Source organism: Melanotaenia boesemani, chromosome 16, assembly GCF_017639745.1.
Source record: "Melanotaenia boesemani isolate fMelBoe1 chromosome 16, fMelBoe1.pri, whole genome shotgun sequence".
Classification (NCBI taxonomy): Eukaryota; Metazoa; Chordata; class Actinopteri; order Atheriniformes; family Melanotaeniidae; genus Melanotaenia; species Melanotaenia boesemani.
The window spans coordinates 22,558,985-22,575,095 of NC_055697.1; the positions used below are offsets into that span (position 1 = coordinate 22,558,985).

General features: G+C 37.1%; 1 protein-coding gene across 4 annotated transcripts in view; it reads left to right on the forward strand.

Moving 5' to 3' along the window:
* phactr2 (phosphatase and actin regulator 2) overlaps window positions 1–9,376 on the forward strand; it is a 48,680-nt gene extending 39,304 nt beyond the window's left edge. For all 4 annotated transcript variants that reach the window (XM_042009609.1, XM_042009612.1, XM_042009611.1 and 1 more), the window contains 4 exons: window positions 107–168; window positions 453–590; window positions 3,572–3,648; window positions 5,883–9,376. In XM_042009609.1, coding sequence (XP_041865543.1) covers window positions 107–168; window positions 453–590; window positions 3,572–3,648; window positions 5,883–5,898 — 293 coding nt within the window. In that variant the 3' untranslated portion in view covers window positions 5,899–9,376. The remainder of the gene's footprint in view (window positions 1–106; window positions 169–452; window positions 591–3,571; window positions 3,649–5,882) is intronic.
* The last annotated feature ends 6,735 nt before the right edge of the window (window positions 9,377–16,111 follow it).

The window sequence follows — 16,111 nt, forward strand, 5'->3', positions numbered from 1 at the left end:
CATCTGCATGCTCTCATTTAGCAAATCAGATCTCACAATGTTAAATTAGAAGCAGAAACTTTGCAAACGTAGGTGTGAAATGAATCTTCTGTCTTTCTGCATGCAGAAAAGAATGAAGCTGAAGAGCAAGAAGCCAAACAAGAGATTAAAAGGAGACTCTCCAGAAAGGTACTGTAAACACCAACCATACAAACACACATATAGGAGAAGAGAAAGGACAGTCTAAATTTAGCTGCTAATATGTTTTGTTCCACTATATGAGTCACGGAAGGAGGAAGGAAAGACTTTGTAGAGAGATAAGTCCATCTAGTGGAAACAGGTGGAAGTGAAGTGATGAGAAGTTGTATCTTTTAATTTGGATTTTAACATAATTCAGAGCTAAAAGGACAAGTTTGAGAATTAAATTTTTTTCTTCATCTTGTGTGTGTGTGTGTGTGTGTGCGTGTGTTTAGTTGAGTGTTAGGCCTACAGTAGCAGAGCTTGTTGCTCGAAGGATCTTGCGTTTTAATGAGTATGTGGAGGTAACAGATGCCAAGGATTATGACCGACGGGCAGACAAACCCTGGACACGACTTACTCCCGCTGACAAGGTACTGCTATTAAATGAATGAATTGTATAATGTCACTTGGCTTCGTTGGAGTTATGAGTTTTTTTTTGTTTTTTTTTTTGCTGTTAACATATCTGGTATCAGAGTTAAAGATTCTGCTGCTTTTAAACATTAGAAGATTAAAATATATAAAAAGAAAAAATAATAAATAAGGTATGGATGCCCTAAATTAGCATATGATCACCTAAAGAATATATTTCATTTCATTATTGTGGAATGAAATGTTCAACTATGGAAAATAATCTGCTTCTATAATGGTGTCTTCTTCCCTCTCAGGACTTTTTAAAACATGTTGGCTTGTGATGGCGGAAATTTGACCCTGTTCAGCCGTAACAACACAGCCAAAGTCGGCCACTGATGTGCCTGGCTCACAGTTTTCTGTTTCTGTTCATCCCAAAGTTGCAGAATGGGATTTAGGTCAGGGGTCTGTGCGGGCTCTTTTAAGACTCCCACACCAAAAACTGAGATGCATTACTTTAAGGCCCCTGCTTTGTGCATCAGGAAGTTGTTCTTTCAAAAGTGGATAAAAGGCTCACTTGAAGGTTATGTTATACATTTTTTTGTCTGCAGTATTGCAGAATGTACAATTGTTTCCTTGACTGTGGAACTCACTTGTTTCAGCATAAACCAAACCATTAATGACAGACTTTGACAACTATTATATTTACATTTGATGCTTTCATCCCCTTGTCAGTGTTAAGCCTGCCCTCTGCTGTTGATGTTCAGACTTACACACTACACTGAAATTTCTCCCAAAATCACAGTCGATACTGATCAGAAGTGTGCCTCAGTTAGTGTGGGGGTGAAATGCTAAGGTGCAAAAAAGTGGCCAGTGCAGGGCCGCTTCTGCTAAGTGACATGATTATAATACACATTCTACATGTGTCTCTGCTGGCAGATTATATGGCACTTGTTTTATACCAACTTAAATCATGGTTTACATCAGCAGGTACCCCGTAGTACTGATTTACTACTGTTCATTTGATTATAACCACATAACATTTTAAATGTATATATTTTTTATTTTTAGTTTGTAGTTATTTTCTTAGATGGCCTAAGCCCTCTGTTACTGATTGGGCAGACCAGCCACTCACTGAGATAACGTTGGCCAATTCAAGTTCAAGGCAAGTCAAACATAAAAAACCTAGTAGCAGTAATGAATCAATGAAACGTAGCATATCATATAATAATGTATGTACACCCAACAAGGCTTTAGTAATAACAGCAACTTGCTTAACAAATTGTACACAACAGTTTAATACATATTTAGATATACTCTCACAAACATATACACACAGTTATTAATCATTGGCCTGTCAGAATAGAAAGGTTTGAAGTTTAGTTTTAAATGTTCACACAGTTGTTATTGAGCTCAGCAGGCAGAGAACAGGACCACAGTTACTGAAAGCAGCCTCAGCAGACTTTCTGGGAACAGCTAAAAGGTCTCCATCTGATGATGCGACTACTTGATAGATGATGAGCAAGCCAGAAATGTACTGGGGGGTCAAACCATTAAGAGCTGTGTGGAGTAAGAGGTGATCATCAAAGTGATTTCATTACAGGAGGAATGTATTCCAGTATTTTTGTGTTGGTGTGATTTTCTAAACTGACATCGACGTGGCAAAATAATATCATAGTTTTTACTCACAATGCTCAAACTAAGTTTCTGTCTCAGCCTTTTTGGGATGTTAAGGGCATTTGCTTTGCTTGCTTTATTATAAATATTATACAAGTATTAAACTTATTACTTCTATACAGTTCACATCAAGCAGCTCATCTGAAAGCAGCAGATCAATTATGAGATGCTGTATGCTAGTAAATTAGAAGTACTGAAGTACACATCAGCCACTTTTTGATCTTGAAGTCCTTCTGCTTTGGTTTAATTTTAGAAAATAATTTGCATTATTCATCTTTCCAAATGTAAGTACCCTAAAGTACCCTTTTTGAGCAGCAGTTAAGACACAGCCCTGCACATCTCATAACTCATAACATCCCATAACTTAACTTTTAGTTTAGTTATGGTCTTAACCCCAGTCTTAACTAAAAGTTAAGTTATGGTGTGTTATTATATATATATGTGTGTGTGTGTGTGTGTGTGTGTGTGTGTGTGTGTGTGTGTGTGTGGTCTCCTTACTCCATAACCTACCCTGGGCAACTGAACTACAAGCTGCATGGTCAGAAAGGTTTTTCTTTTTTTTTTTTCCTCCTTCTGTGTGTTTGATTGTATTGTATGGATGTAATTTCACTACAATGCCCCCCTCCCCCAAGGCCTTTTTTTTAACTCTAATGACCAGTGACTTGCTGCACAAATTGCTGCCATGGACAATCTGTGTATTTGAAAATGCATTCATTTTCACGTAATAGATAACAAATTAGAAACCTCTTCAATGCAGAGAGAATTACCAACATGTTAGAGTCTATCTATCTTCCAGTATTCCAGGGCCACAAGTTTAATCTGTTTCCTTTGCTTTTAATACTGTAATGTGTGTCTTCTGACACACCATGGATTTCTTTGCTTCTCATTTTTCAGGCTAATTTTTCATAAATAGCTCAAAGAAAAATGACATTTTTATCTGAATATATAACTCATTTTACTCTGATAATAAACTGAATCAGTACAAGCTTTTCATAAAGGAAAGGAGCATGACACAGCTCTGTCCTTTTGACAGTCTTTTTTAAATGCATACACTATGAATTCATATGTATTTCCCTGCAGCAAAATGTGCAGCTGTGCTGATTTATAGTAACAGACCAAAGTCCAGATGAGATCCTTGAAGTCCCTTTGATTTCACAGCTAAACAGCCTGGAGCCTTTTAGAAGTGAAGCCAGGGACATCAGCAGGATGGATGCTAACACTGGAACTGAGCCTTCATGTTGTGTTTTAGAGGCAACACAGGTGTCCTTTCAGGCTTTAAGATATCATTATCACTGGGTATGTATGTGTGTGTTTGTTCTGCCCCCAGGCTGCGATCCGTAAGGAGCTGAATGAGTTTAAGAGCCGAGAGATGGAGGTTCATAAGGACAGCCAACAGTTCACCAGGTACTCTCACGGTCGATGGTCCCCACCGTTTAACCCGGAGCTTCATTAGTAATTTATCACAGTAAATGCTGCTGTTTATTAGCTCTCACTGATCAATATATAATCATCCCAGTCCCCTAAAGCTATTCCCACTGTCTCATTAAAGTCATGATCTACACCTGGATAGACTTCAGTTCATTAGCCTCAGGCAGTGATTGCCAATAAAGTCCAGCTGGTCTTTCCTTTCAAATGTTATTATACATGTTTGGTGTGAGGTTTCTGCACGGAGGCGAGTCCCCAAGTAAAAACAACTAAATGTAATAAAAGCTTATTTCCTTACCAAAAAAAAGTCTTTTAAAATAAAATGTTGTAATCTAAATGCGCCTTGGCTGGAAAACTGGCAGCAAACTGACAGTAAAACATGAGCATGTTATTTTTTATTTCATAAATTTAGAAAAAAGAAGCAGCAACTGTTGCTTGATGCGTTAAAGTTGGGCCTACCTTTTAGTTGTCTCAGAGCTGTATTAATCGTTGAGATTATTCGCTGCTGACAGTTTTATTACTTGACATCGTAAAATCTTGGTCTCTTCAAACATTAACAACCTTGGGCTCCTCTGAGCACCTTACTGAATATCTTTAAGTGGAGATAACAAAACAGAGCAAGGCTATATAAAAGCCTTCAAAGCATTTCCAGCTTCTAGTTTCCTCTATCTGAAATTCCCTTAAGGGATTGGACTTAAAGGGAGCTGTGAAAGTTAAGAGAAGACCCAGGAGAGAGAGAACGTACAGATAAAGCTGCTCAGCAGATATTTGACTCTGCAGCATTGATTCATATAGAGGAAACATGAAACGGTCATCAGGAGGGAACCTAAACGGTGATCTCATAACAAAGTCAATGTCTAGATGACACCAGATGTTGGAAATAGATGTGGACAATTGAGGTGACATGAGCTCACTGGTTGCTGTACAAAGGAGAAAAAATTAAGAGTATATGATTTAGGGATTCTGTTTATCACTTTTCATATAAAAATTAAATGGTAAAATAAGTCTTTTAGTGTCCAACATTTTCTAAACTATGTGTAGCAGTACGCATCCTTGATCTACATTTCTCTGATTGTAATAACCGAAGAAGTAAAAGACAACCAGAGTAAGATTTAATTGGACCCACTCTTCCCTTTTACCAGGTAAAGTATTTCATCATACTAGCTGGAACAGAAGCAATAAACATGATTAATAAGCTCCTCTGCTTAATGGGTGGAGAAGAGTTTTCATGAATGTCAACAGCCCTTTTTCTCACTCCAGCAAACCTTAGTTCCTTCCTGTAAAAAGTTCTGTTTTAATTTGAATCAACATGCTTTGTTTCCTAAATGCATCAGGCTTGTTTAGATGTTTGTTTGCAAAGTAAAGCTGCTGTACATTTGCCATGAGGATGCAGAAAAGTTTTCTATTCTTGATGAACATTGTTGCTACTAAACTGCTTGCATTGGGTTAAAATGCAGACTTTAACCTTCCCCCAGCTTCTTCTTCAGCTCGAATGTACACAATCTGGAGAAGATGACTGAACTGAACCCCCTCCCCCTCTCCCAGAGACGTCATTGATATACCAAAATAGAAAAAACTCTAAAACCTATTGTTTTCGCCATGTAGAAACACACTGGAAAACTCAAACATGTGTTTATGTGATTTAAAAAAAAAAAAAAAAAAAAGGCGCGCTCAATTGTCTGATGAGTATTTGACACTATATCACTGTAGAAAGCTCGGAAAAGTCCACATAGCATAATAGTGCCCCTTTAAAAAACATGAAACATTCATCTATTGCTACAGTGTTTAAATCAGTTGTAAGAAACCATGCAGATATGCTGCACTTTACTTTTTCTTTTTCAATTGCTAAAAACATAGATGACAGCTCAGGCTAAATGTTTACGCATCTGTGATCCTGAGTGGTCATAATTTAAACATAGATTTATATACTACCCAAATAAATTTCTGACATTTAACATAAATTTACTTAATGTGCAAATGATCCACACTAAATAATCTGTCATTTTTGTGTATAAAAGGTTTCTTGACATTATTCTTAGATTTACCACGTTTTTTGTAGTAAGCAGTAGTTTGCCGTCGTCTACTGACACCCCCGCCGGGTACGTTCAGCAATGAATCAAACAGTGTTTTACACACTGGAGTAGAAAGCATAACCAATTTAATCCTGTTGTCGTGTTCATCTTATAAGCAACTCTGTGTTTTTGTGTTTTCAGGTTCCATCGGCCATAAGAGCTCAGCCACAACAAACTACGGTCCAAAGCTCCCGGCAGTCTCCCTACCCTTCAGACCCTCACTCACTTGGCTCTGGAATCCAGTCGACCTTTTTTTCCCACAACAGCCACTTTGGCCTGCAAGTGTTAATGATAACATTAAAAATGGCTGCATTTGATCTAATTGGGCTACTTCCGTGGCCCTGGTATAGTGCATGCTGGCTCTCTGTAAGAGGTTAACGGGACAGTTGGTAAAATTAAGCCATTATCTCTGAATTTTACTTCAGCTGAACATTTTCTGCTATGCCACTTCAAAATGTTCTTGGTGAGAAAGTTGCCCCAGATATCTATTTATGTCTACAATGACAGCTACAGGGGTGTCTTAAGACCTTGGCCATTGAAAGGCACCAATGTAACATTTGCACATATCTATAGTGAGAACAGTTGTGTGTACAGCTTACTGGTTAGAGCCTTTTATTTATTGTAGACTATCAGAACCATTTGATTTTTTTAAGCTTGTCTTTTGGTTAATTTCCGGTATTGCGATGAAATGTCACACTGAGGAGAAATAAACAAATTAACTTTGTAGGAGTGAGTGGCTCAAGTCAACTATATTGTTTATGTCCTTGCCAAGTATGCCTTGTTACAACCTGAATAGTGGCCATATATGGGCATCCTCCTAAAACAGGAAGTGAGGGAGGATTGGATGGTTCCATGATGTCAGTGCCTGTCATAGATCAGTGGGAAGAGGAAGCAGTGTGCCTCACAGAGTTGAGTCAGTGACACTGCAGTTCATTTTTTAGACATGCTTAAATTGATTTGCCACTAGAGGGCATTATACCATAACAGTTACAGAAGTGGCTGAGGTTGCGTTTCGTAACCTGCTCAAGCACATCATCTGGTGATACATGATGATCATGTACCATCATTTATCCTGTGTTGAGTTATAGCCTACACTCTTTACAAAGTGCAGAGCTTGTTGTTTAGATTTTTTACTGCTGTTTTTCTCATTTAAATCATTTGGTTATGGCTTCTCACACAGAGGACTTGGTGCCAATGAAACAAACAGGAATTTAATTGTTTATCTTAACTGATTTTAGTTTTTATATGAAAGTTTTATGAGTACAGAGAAGGCACAGAAAGTTTCGCTACTGAAGCAATCAGCTGGATAAGGAGGAGTACTTCATCTCCTTGAATGTGTTTTTGTAAAGTTTAATTTAATGAGGTCAGTTAAGATTTAAAGAGCAGTGGAAACTCAACAGTTGTTTACCAAAGTGCTGCAATCTGCAGCCTGTGATATTTACACATAAACTAACACGCCTATAGTGAATTTTACAATATTTCCTCAGTTTTTTTTTTATCATCCAGATCTGTATTTGTTTAACTAACTGGAAAACAAAAATAGGAAATGAATCTGCATCTTTTGATTAAACTTATCAATCCATTTTTTTTTTGTTTATTCTTGGAAGAATATTTGGACCTTCAGAAATCTAATCTGAATTCTATTTGTAGGCAGTGAACTAATAAGATTGACACAAGATTCCATTTGAATGCAAAAACCCTGAGATTTATTGTGTGTAGATTCATGGTTTGAGAATATGGTGACTAAAGTGGTTCCCCCATTATTCATCTTTGAATTTGTAAATATTTTTGTCCTTCAGGTGTTCTGTTGAGATAAAATCAACATATTGAGGATGCATGCTTTTGCAGTATGTAAGAATTAAACATGTTTTCCTGTTTGAAGGCAGGGATATTTGGCTGGTTTTTATCCCCAGGCCCACTTGACTTAAGACGAGATGTCTGCTGATAAGTGATTGACAGTTTGAGCTCTCCGACCTCCAAAGTTTGTGCTTTATTTTATAGAGCCCTGACCTCTGCAACACTCGTCATTCTTACAAACAGTTACTGAAAAGGACAGTTTATTTCTGCCTCTAAGTGTGTGTGGGTGTTGTAAAACAAATTTATGTACAGATATGAAAAAAAAACCAACAGTATTCATTCATGTCTACATTGTTATATATTGGTTATTTTGTACAAAGTGTATATCAAGCATGTGCATACAATGAAGTCAAAGCTCTAATTTTAATTGTCCTCTTTTCACTTATCTTCAAATACAGATAAATTAGCTCTGATATAAATTAGACAGTCTTTGCTTACTGCACCCGTCCCTCCATTATGACCAAGCCAGATGTCTTACATGTTAACAACTGCTCTCCATGTCTTTTTTAATATGTCCGAAAGCGTTCTCCAATCCTCTGTTGACCTCACGGTTCGATTTGTTTCTTCAGACATCGACAGATCACCGTGGACTTGTGAAACTTTGTAATAATAAATATAAAGTACGTCCAATGCAGGTTGACATCCTGCACACCATCAGCAAGTACTTAATTAATACCAGAATAACTGGGCTGGTCCTGAAGTATTAGTCTCGCCATGTCTGAGTATACATGAATATATTCTTTGCATCACTTCAACAAAGTACGTTGATTCAGATAAAGCACATCTGACAATATTTTATCCCATTGAGCAGGATAGAGGCACGATATTGTCTGCTAAGTAGTATTAGCTAAGTGAATAAAAGGATAAATCAAATTTAAAAGAGCAGTCTGTACTCCTGTATGAAGCATCCTCGACAGCTGTGCTTATAAATGCTCGGCAACAGTTTCAAACCTAATGTGAATTAAAGCTGTGTGATATATAACAATACACTCAGGTCATTCATCATTATTCGTATGGATGCATAGTTGTAATTGTTGGCTAAGTTAATTAACCTGTTAATTTGTCCTTATATTTGCTTGCAAACATATGTTGTCTTATTCCTCTAATGCTAAAAAGAGGGATTGAAATTAAAGGGGTGGTTATGTAATCAGACCTTTTAGTCATATTGCAGTTATATCTTCATCTATATGGAATATGTCATTTAAACATAATAGTCAGGCCCAAAGTGGCTATTTCCCTACATTATTTCTGAACTGGAAAATATCATATTTTAGGATTGATTTAAAAAACAGTACTTTTTGAGCTGCGTGTAAAACATAAATGACCAGCTTTCAATGAACTCAACATCCAGCAAATCAGAAAACATTTACATTTGAGATTGTCTGCCATCTAAGTGGTGCTTGAGGCTTACTTTATGCTTTCCAGGGGGAAAATCCATAGTTTCAAACCAGAGCCATGATCAAACTAACACAGCTTTCATTTTGAACATGTAAACTTGTCATGAACATGTTGATCACAGTCATTTTCTGTTGATTGATGTGCTATAAACCCTTCAGCTTTAAATGTAGTGGCAGAGAAATGTAATGGTTTAAGCTCATAGCATCAAAGACCCAGAACTGGATATTTCCCATGGGCCCTAAACACCTCTACATGCTTCGATATAATTCATCTTTGAAGGTGTATGATAATGTTAGACAATATATCAAACAACTACTGTTACATCTTAACTATGTATAGTGTTTGTTTTGTTTTTTTGTATATAAAGATATATGATGTCATTCTGGTTTTCCTTGTGTTCTCAGTATTTTATCACTGTTCTGGAGTTGATTAGGAGGAATGTATGAATGAAAGTATGTGACTCTGAACAGTACAAACAGTGTGCAGTGGCTCAAGTGTTATAAAACATGGGGAAACATCCATGATGCAACACTATCCTCTTTATCTTTTAATGTAATGGCTTGAGGAATGCTACATAACAAGCTTATGAGGTGAAATTAAAAAAAGGTGACATTATGGTAGATCTTCTGTGTTTTCTATTAGTGTATTATTGTCAGCTGCACTCCTTAAATGTGGTTTTAGACTAGGCAGATCTCCGAGCCCTGGAGGGCTTCCTATTTCACTATTCAGAGGAGCAAAACGGAAGGAGAAAATAATTCAACACATTTGTTTTTTCTATTTATTTATTGATGCATTTTAAAGCTGTCCTGTTCAGCATCATCATAGCAGAATGATGGTCTGGCTGCTTGTGTTGTGTCGAGCAAATATGCTTTACCAAGAGGAGCCATTTAGATATGAAGCTCCCCTTGAATTTTAAATGTTATTCTCTATTATTATTTTATTTATGTGTTTATTGCCAAATTTACAAATAACCGCTGGAATGCAGTTAGAACAGAAGGGAGAGGGTAAAGACGGGGAAAAAAAAGGAAAGAGAAACAAAAGGTAGTAAACAACCACAACAACCGTGCAATCAAACCCAAACAGAAAAAACAGACAACCAGCAGCAGGAAACATCCTAAGGCCTCTAAGAAAACACAGCAGACAATCATCAGGACCACCTGTAGGAACAAAAACTGTAAAAACCATAAATAACAGCAAAAAACAACAAGTGTGTGTGTACAAAATATTTGGGGTAAGTTGTGTTAAGTGATCGTGCTAATGCAATTGTGCCCCCTCCAAGGATCAGAAGCAGACCGAGGGGGCCCTGTTAAGGGTGGTCTTTGAGAATATTCCTGTTACTATTTGTGATCGTATGGTGCAACCAGCAGCCACTGCAGGGACGGCTACACGTCCACCAAGACGGAGGTACAGGAACCAACAGGTTTATATTAAAGTACATTAAATCCTCCCTTGTAGATTTCCTATTGCATTCTTCCTTTTGTAATTGTAAAATTGGGCTGCACTTAAATCCAGTTCTTAGACGAACAATCACTAACAGTCATGAATATCTGATATGTGTTCATTAAGTTTATTTGAAGCCATTCTGTATAGCTTAAATCTAATAAAACGTACGTATGACATCACTGCAGTTTTCAGATGACTGAACTGTTCTTTCACTGCATCTTCAGGTCAGTCATGAAAACAGCATTACACTAAATAAAAAAAGGCACCTGCTGACACAAATCAACTTTTTTCTTTATCACAGAAGTAACAAACTTGATTTTGTACATTTTACCACCATTCGCTCAAAATGGATTTGCTCAGTGGATTCAGTCTTTGCAAATGTTGCCATCAAGTCTGCTATAAATTTCCTGAACATTTATTGTAACTCCTCAACTCCCACTGCCATAAACATCTCACATAACTAAATTCCCCTGGCACTAGTACTGCCTCTGTGCCGGTACAAAGTCAGCAGGATCAGAAATAGAATATAAATCATTCATTTTATCATAGCAGTAGTTCTTTTTTATTTTTTTCCATTTAAAGAATAGATATTTTCATGTTGTCTGGATTTTATTTTTATGCTTAGATGTTGATTTTCTCTCAAGGCAAAGTTTTCTGAATCTGAGTTATCTCATGCTGCAGTCGTTGATTTGTAGATGAAAGTCAAAGAAGCAGTTATTTGAGATGAAAGTCTTCAATTTGCGACTCACCAAACCAGAGATGATGTTAGTATTCTTCCACATTAGCCATGTTTCCTCTCAGACAGTTCAAACTCTCATTACAGGTAACCGACCACTTGAATGAACTCTTCTTTTACTGCTGTTCAGCCTTTCACTCTCATTGCCGAGTCCAGATGGCACCATCACTTTAACCTTCATTTCAGCAGATCTGTCTGTATGATACATGAATTGATCAGATAAGAGTAAAATCCACACATCAGAGGACGTTCATCAACCCCCAGCCACAATCTGCAACACCTAGAACCACCAACTCGGGGATAATTACATCCATCCAAAGAAACTCTATGGAGGTGTGTTTCAGTTAAAGGAGTTTTCTGTGTGTCAGTGTATCTGCCATAACCAGAGAGCTTTAAGAGTTGTGGGTGTAATGGAGTCGGAGCTGAAGTGCAAAATGAAATGAAAACTAGAAGTGGAAAAAAACAAGGATGGAAGTGATAACTGAGACAAAGATGAGATGAGAAGCAGTCAAAGATGTCACCAGAGAGGCTTACAAGCCTCTTACTGCCTGCTGATTTCAGGACTGATGCGGCGACATTGATGTGCTACCACTTGACCTCGAGGAGAGTGTACATTGATGTTTTTGATCAATACACATTCATACGATTCTGACAGTGGTGACAATTGATTTTATGGAGCAAAGGAGGACAGCAGGATAACCACAGCTGCTGGTGTGCATGTTTCAAAGTTGCCCTTTAGGGAGCCATTGATCATTAATGTCACAAATCTTTCCCTGTCTGAACCAACATTTGACCTTTAAATCCTCATCTTTATCTTAATCTTTATTGTTCACTGCATCCATATATTTTTTTCTGACCAGAACTTACAATAATGTGTCTAAAAAGAACACATTCAGATTTAATAATAATAATCATATTAATAATGATAATCATAACCTTCTGCCTTCTGTCATGCCAGTTGTTGAACACACATTCTCTCTTTAATTAGGTTTCCCTCACACAATAGGAAGGCAGTTTGTCTCTGGTGCACTGCCGGCAGGCCTCAGCTGAAATATAAACCTACTACTCAGCTGGAAACAAGTGGACATTAGTCTTTAATCTTAAATTCCTGGAGGTTGCATTAAGTGTGAATCTTAACATTTTCTGCCTTGTCATACTCTTTATAACACAATCATTCTGCTGCTCCTGACATCACATACATTTTTAAAAATTCAGTGAAAAGTCATTAAAGATTAATAATGCAAGGAAAAAGTAAAAACAGGAGGGCAGTGTTTCATTTTACACGCTTTTATTCTAAGAATGACAAATTGTCTGGTAAGAAGTGTGGATGGCAGCCTTAATTTTTAATAGACTTGATTTTTAACAAAAATCCAATTATAATGTGTTTTTCAACTAAATAGTTTGGGTTTTATTGTACAAAATTGTCTCCAAATCATTAGACAGTCTAGTTGTTCACTTTTATCCTCAGAGTGCAATTATCACTCAGGGTTTCTGTCACATTCATGGATAAAAAGCTTTTCCTCACAGCAGAGTCATTATATGTCTTATTCTCTTTTGGATTTTCCACCTCACTGCTTTCCAGCAGCTGAAATGGAGGAAAAAATAAAGAGTAGAAAAGACAAGTACAAGAGGCAGTGGACTGGAAACCAGGAGTTAACCACAGAGAAAAGTACTTGAGTGAAAGTTAGTCATGATTATTGGATTAGACTTTTTTTTAATGTAATAATACCTGCAAACTCAGAAGGTGTGTGAGAGGTAACAAACTAAAAACACTTTAGGGGGATTTGGGGGCATTCTTTTCCAGAAAAATTATGTGATTTAACTTGTAAAAGAAGCCTTATTTTAAGAGGATAACATGAATTAGTGGAGATAGCTTCACCATGACAGTATGTCATGGTGAAGAAGGGAAGAAGAAAGGAAGAGCATAGCAAGAAGATATCCTCTTGTCTATTTTTTCTGAGAGTCCATCCCCAAGGGAGTGCTCTAATGACATGCTTTTATTAGCAAGCTGTCAGTGCTTACATTTGCTGTACTATGCACCAGTAAAAGTTAAGAACCAGTGGTGTTGAGGAGGTCTATGGGGTGCCCATAAAGGCTTGGGTTGGCCATGATTTAAAAGTATGTATGAGGAGGGTGAACGTGCATCGTCCAGGATGCACTTTCAGCTCACTGCACTCTTTGGCAGAGCTGCCGTTTTATCAGCGGAGAAAGAAGCAGCCAAACATTTGGCCTTTCTGTGTTCATCAGCGTGAACACAGAAAGGCCAAGTGGTCATTCACACGTGTTATTCACTGTGTCAGGTATAAGTGCAAACACATGCAATTGCCATTGCAATTTTCAATCTAATTAAAGTTTCCAAAGGGTATGTGTGAAGAAATAAAAATGAATTGCCTCAACTGTGAAGATGGGCCAGGGTCCTGAATAGGAACAGAAGGGAGGTGAAAATTGGCTGCCATGCAGGATTAGGCTGATTCACATGAGGTATTCAGGGGCCGCTATTTACTAACCAGAGTTATGGATCCTTGCCATTTAAGGAGAGTTATTACAGTTAAACTGCATCAAATCAAGCTGAACTGAAAGCACCATTATCTGACATGGTGTACACAATAAGGAAAGGTTATTGACAATAAAATGCAAGGAGTAATAAGACCCCATTGTGACATCAACATAATGATTTTTAGATTGCTGGTGGTGGAGCGGGGCTGAAGACAATGGCTCTGATAAATAATGGAGTGAATGGGGTCAGGGGTGTTGCTTTTACTGACAATCAAATTCAAGCTGAGAACAGAGAAAAAAATGTTTGACAGGACGGAAATTATCAGCTCAAAAAGCAAGGTGGTTTAGAAATTTATTATAAGAATAAAGAATTATTATTTTTCCTGATTTATTTCTTAATGTTTTTTTTTTTTAGCTTGACCAACCAGAAATTTAAAAAATTTAAACATCTCTGGGTTTCCATGGCGAAGGACTTATGATGTAAAAATTCATTGTAAATATTTGTTTCAGAATTCAGTAGTTAACTGAATCAAAAATACATCTATTTGCAGCTAGAGCTTAAATGAAATGATCTTAACCCAACATAGGGCATTTGCCTTCTCCTTTATTTACTAGACTATATGTTGCTGTAAAGTTGCTGCATTTATTTGCATTACAACATGTCTGTAAAGGTTCTTATTTATTCAGGTCACGGTGTCCAGCATAGAGTGAGGAAAATTAGCTTTCCTCTGACATTTCTGATGGTGATAGAGGGAGATTTTACTCAAGTAGTCTGTGAAACCGCTGATGTTTTAGACCATTATTGAGTTGTGACTCAACTGAGGCGACCATTTGTCCACATTTTCACTTGAAGCCAAATGTTGATAGGGGCTGTCAATGCCCTCGGGATAAATGCTATTAAAGGTGGGGGAGAGTTGATCTCTCAGTCCTCCTCCTCAATTAAGTGAAGGTTTCTTGACTTTAGAAAGATGGCATCTTTAACTCCCTGCTCAAAGCCCCAGCGATGCATACATAAATATGTATCCAATACATTAAATGTAATGGGCTGAATAAACATAAGAATAGAGTCTACAGTGTAAATGCAGCAGCTCTGTTTATACCTCAGTAGAACATTGATGGGATGCTGTTCAGTGTGTTAGCATGCTAACGTAACACTAAATACAGAGTACAGCTAAGCATAACAGAGTATGTTTTCTATGGTTTCAAACGAACTATCGGTTTCTTTGGCTGAACTGTCAACTGTTGAGGCATTTAACTCAAAAACAGAAGCAAGGTATACAAAAACATGATATAGCAAGCCTCAATAATAGCTAGGTTCACAGGCATCACTGCTCTGCAGTCTTTGTTCTGAAAAGAGTGCTTTGCTGAACAGAGCTCCTCTGAAATGTTAAAGCTGTTAAAATTGCACTGAAAATCAATCATGGTTGACAACTGAACCAAATGATACACATATGTAATAAATACTTTTTAACACACAAATACAACCATTTAACTGCAGCAAGTTTCACACTTGAAAACATTATATGAGGTCTTAAAACAGAAATTTAATGCTTTCAGCACTGGCCCTGCAGCTACATAATTGATTTTCCTACATTTTGCTGATTTGAACTGATGCAAATTGACATATTATGTAATTGTTATCTAAATATCTGGTATCAATTTCAAGAAAATTGCATCCACCATGGTTTCATGGTGATGTAAAATGGCATAATTGAATCATAGCAGCAAGATGTCAGCCTCTGTTTCACATTAGCTATGTTTTAAGGCAAAAATTAAAATGCACAACCCAAAAGAAATGTTTAACATAAACAGATTTTATAGCAAAAGCAGTCACCGTCTATATTGTCATGAACAAAGGGCACATTATTACAAAAAAAACCCTGAAAACTGGATTTCTTAAGTAGAGTGTTCATTTTTAGTAGGTTCTTGGTAGATGTTTTGTCATGAGGCACAGAAAACAAAACACACTGAGTTTTGTTATATCAACTGATTTTTCTTCAAAACAACTTAGCTACTTCTGGGTTTGACTGCATAGCTGCTTTATGATTGTAGGGAAAGAGCGGCATACTTCCACTTGTTTAATGTGCCTCATTTACCCAGCAACTTAAACCACAGTGGTAATTCAAAAGGCCAAGGGCCAAAACTATTACACTACTTTTTGCTCCTTGACAAAAGAAAAAAACTGTGAGGCATTTTGATTCAATTAAAAATCAACAGCACCCAGAGGACAGGAGATCATGCATGCCATGAAAGTCTCTGAAGAAACTGCTTTGGAGGAAGTGCTGAAGCACAGTGGAGAGGAAGAAGGTACGCTTATGAGTTGTATAGATTTAAATTGTTCAAAACCACATTAACTTTTATCGCAAAGTAATAAATAAGTCTATATTGTTTGATAAAAATGTGGAACTTATGAGTCTATAAGTTTGGTCTCTAGAGGATC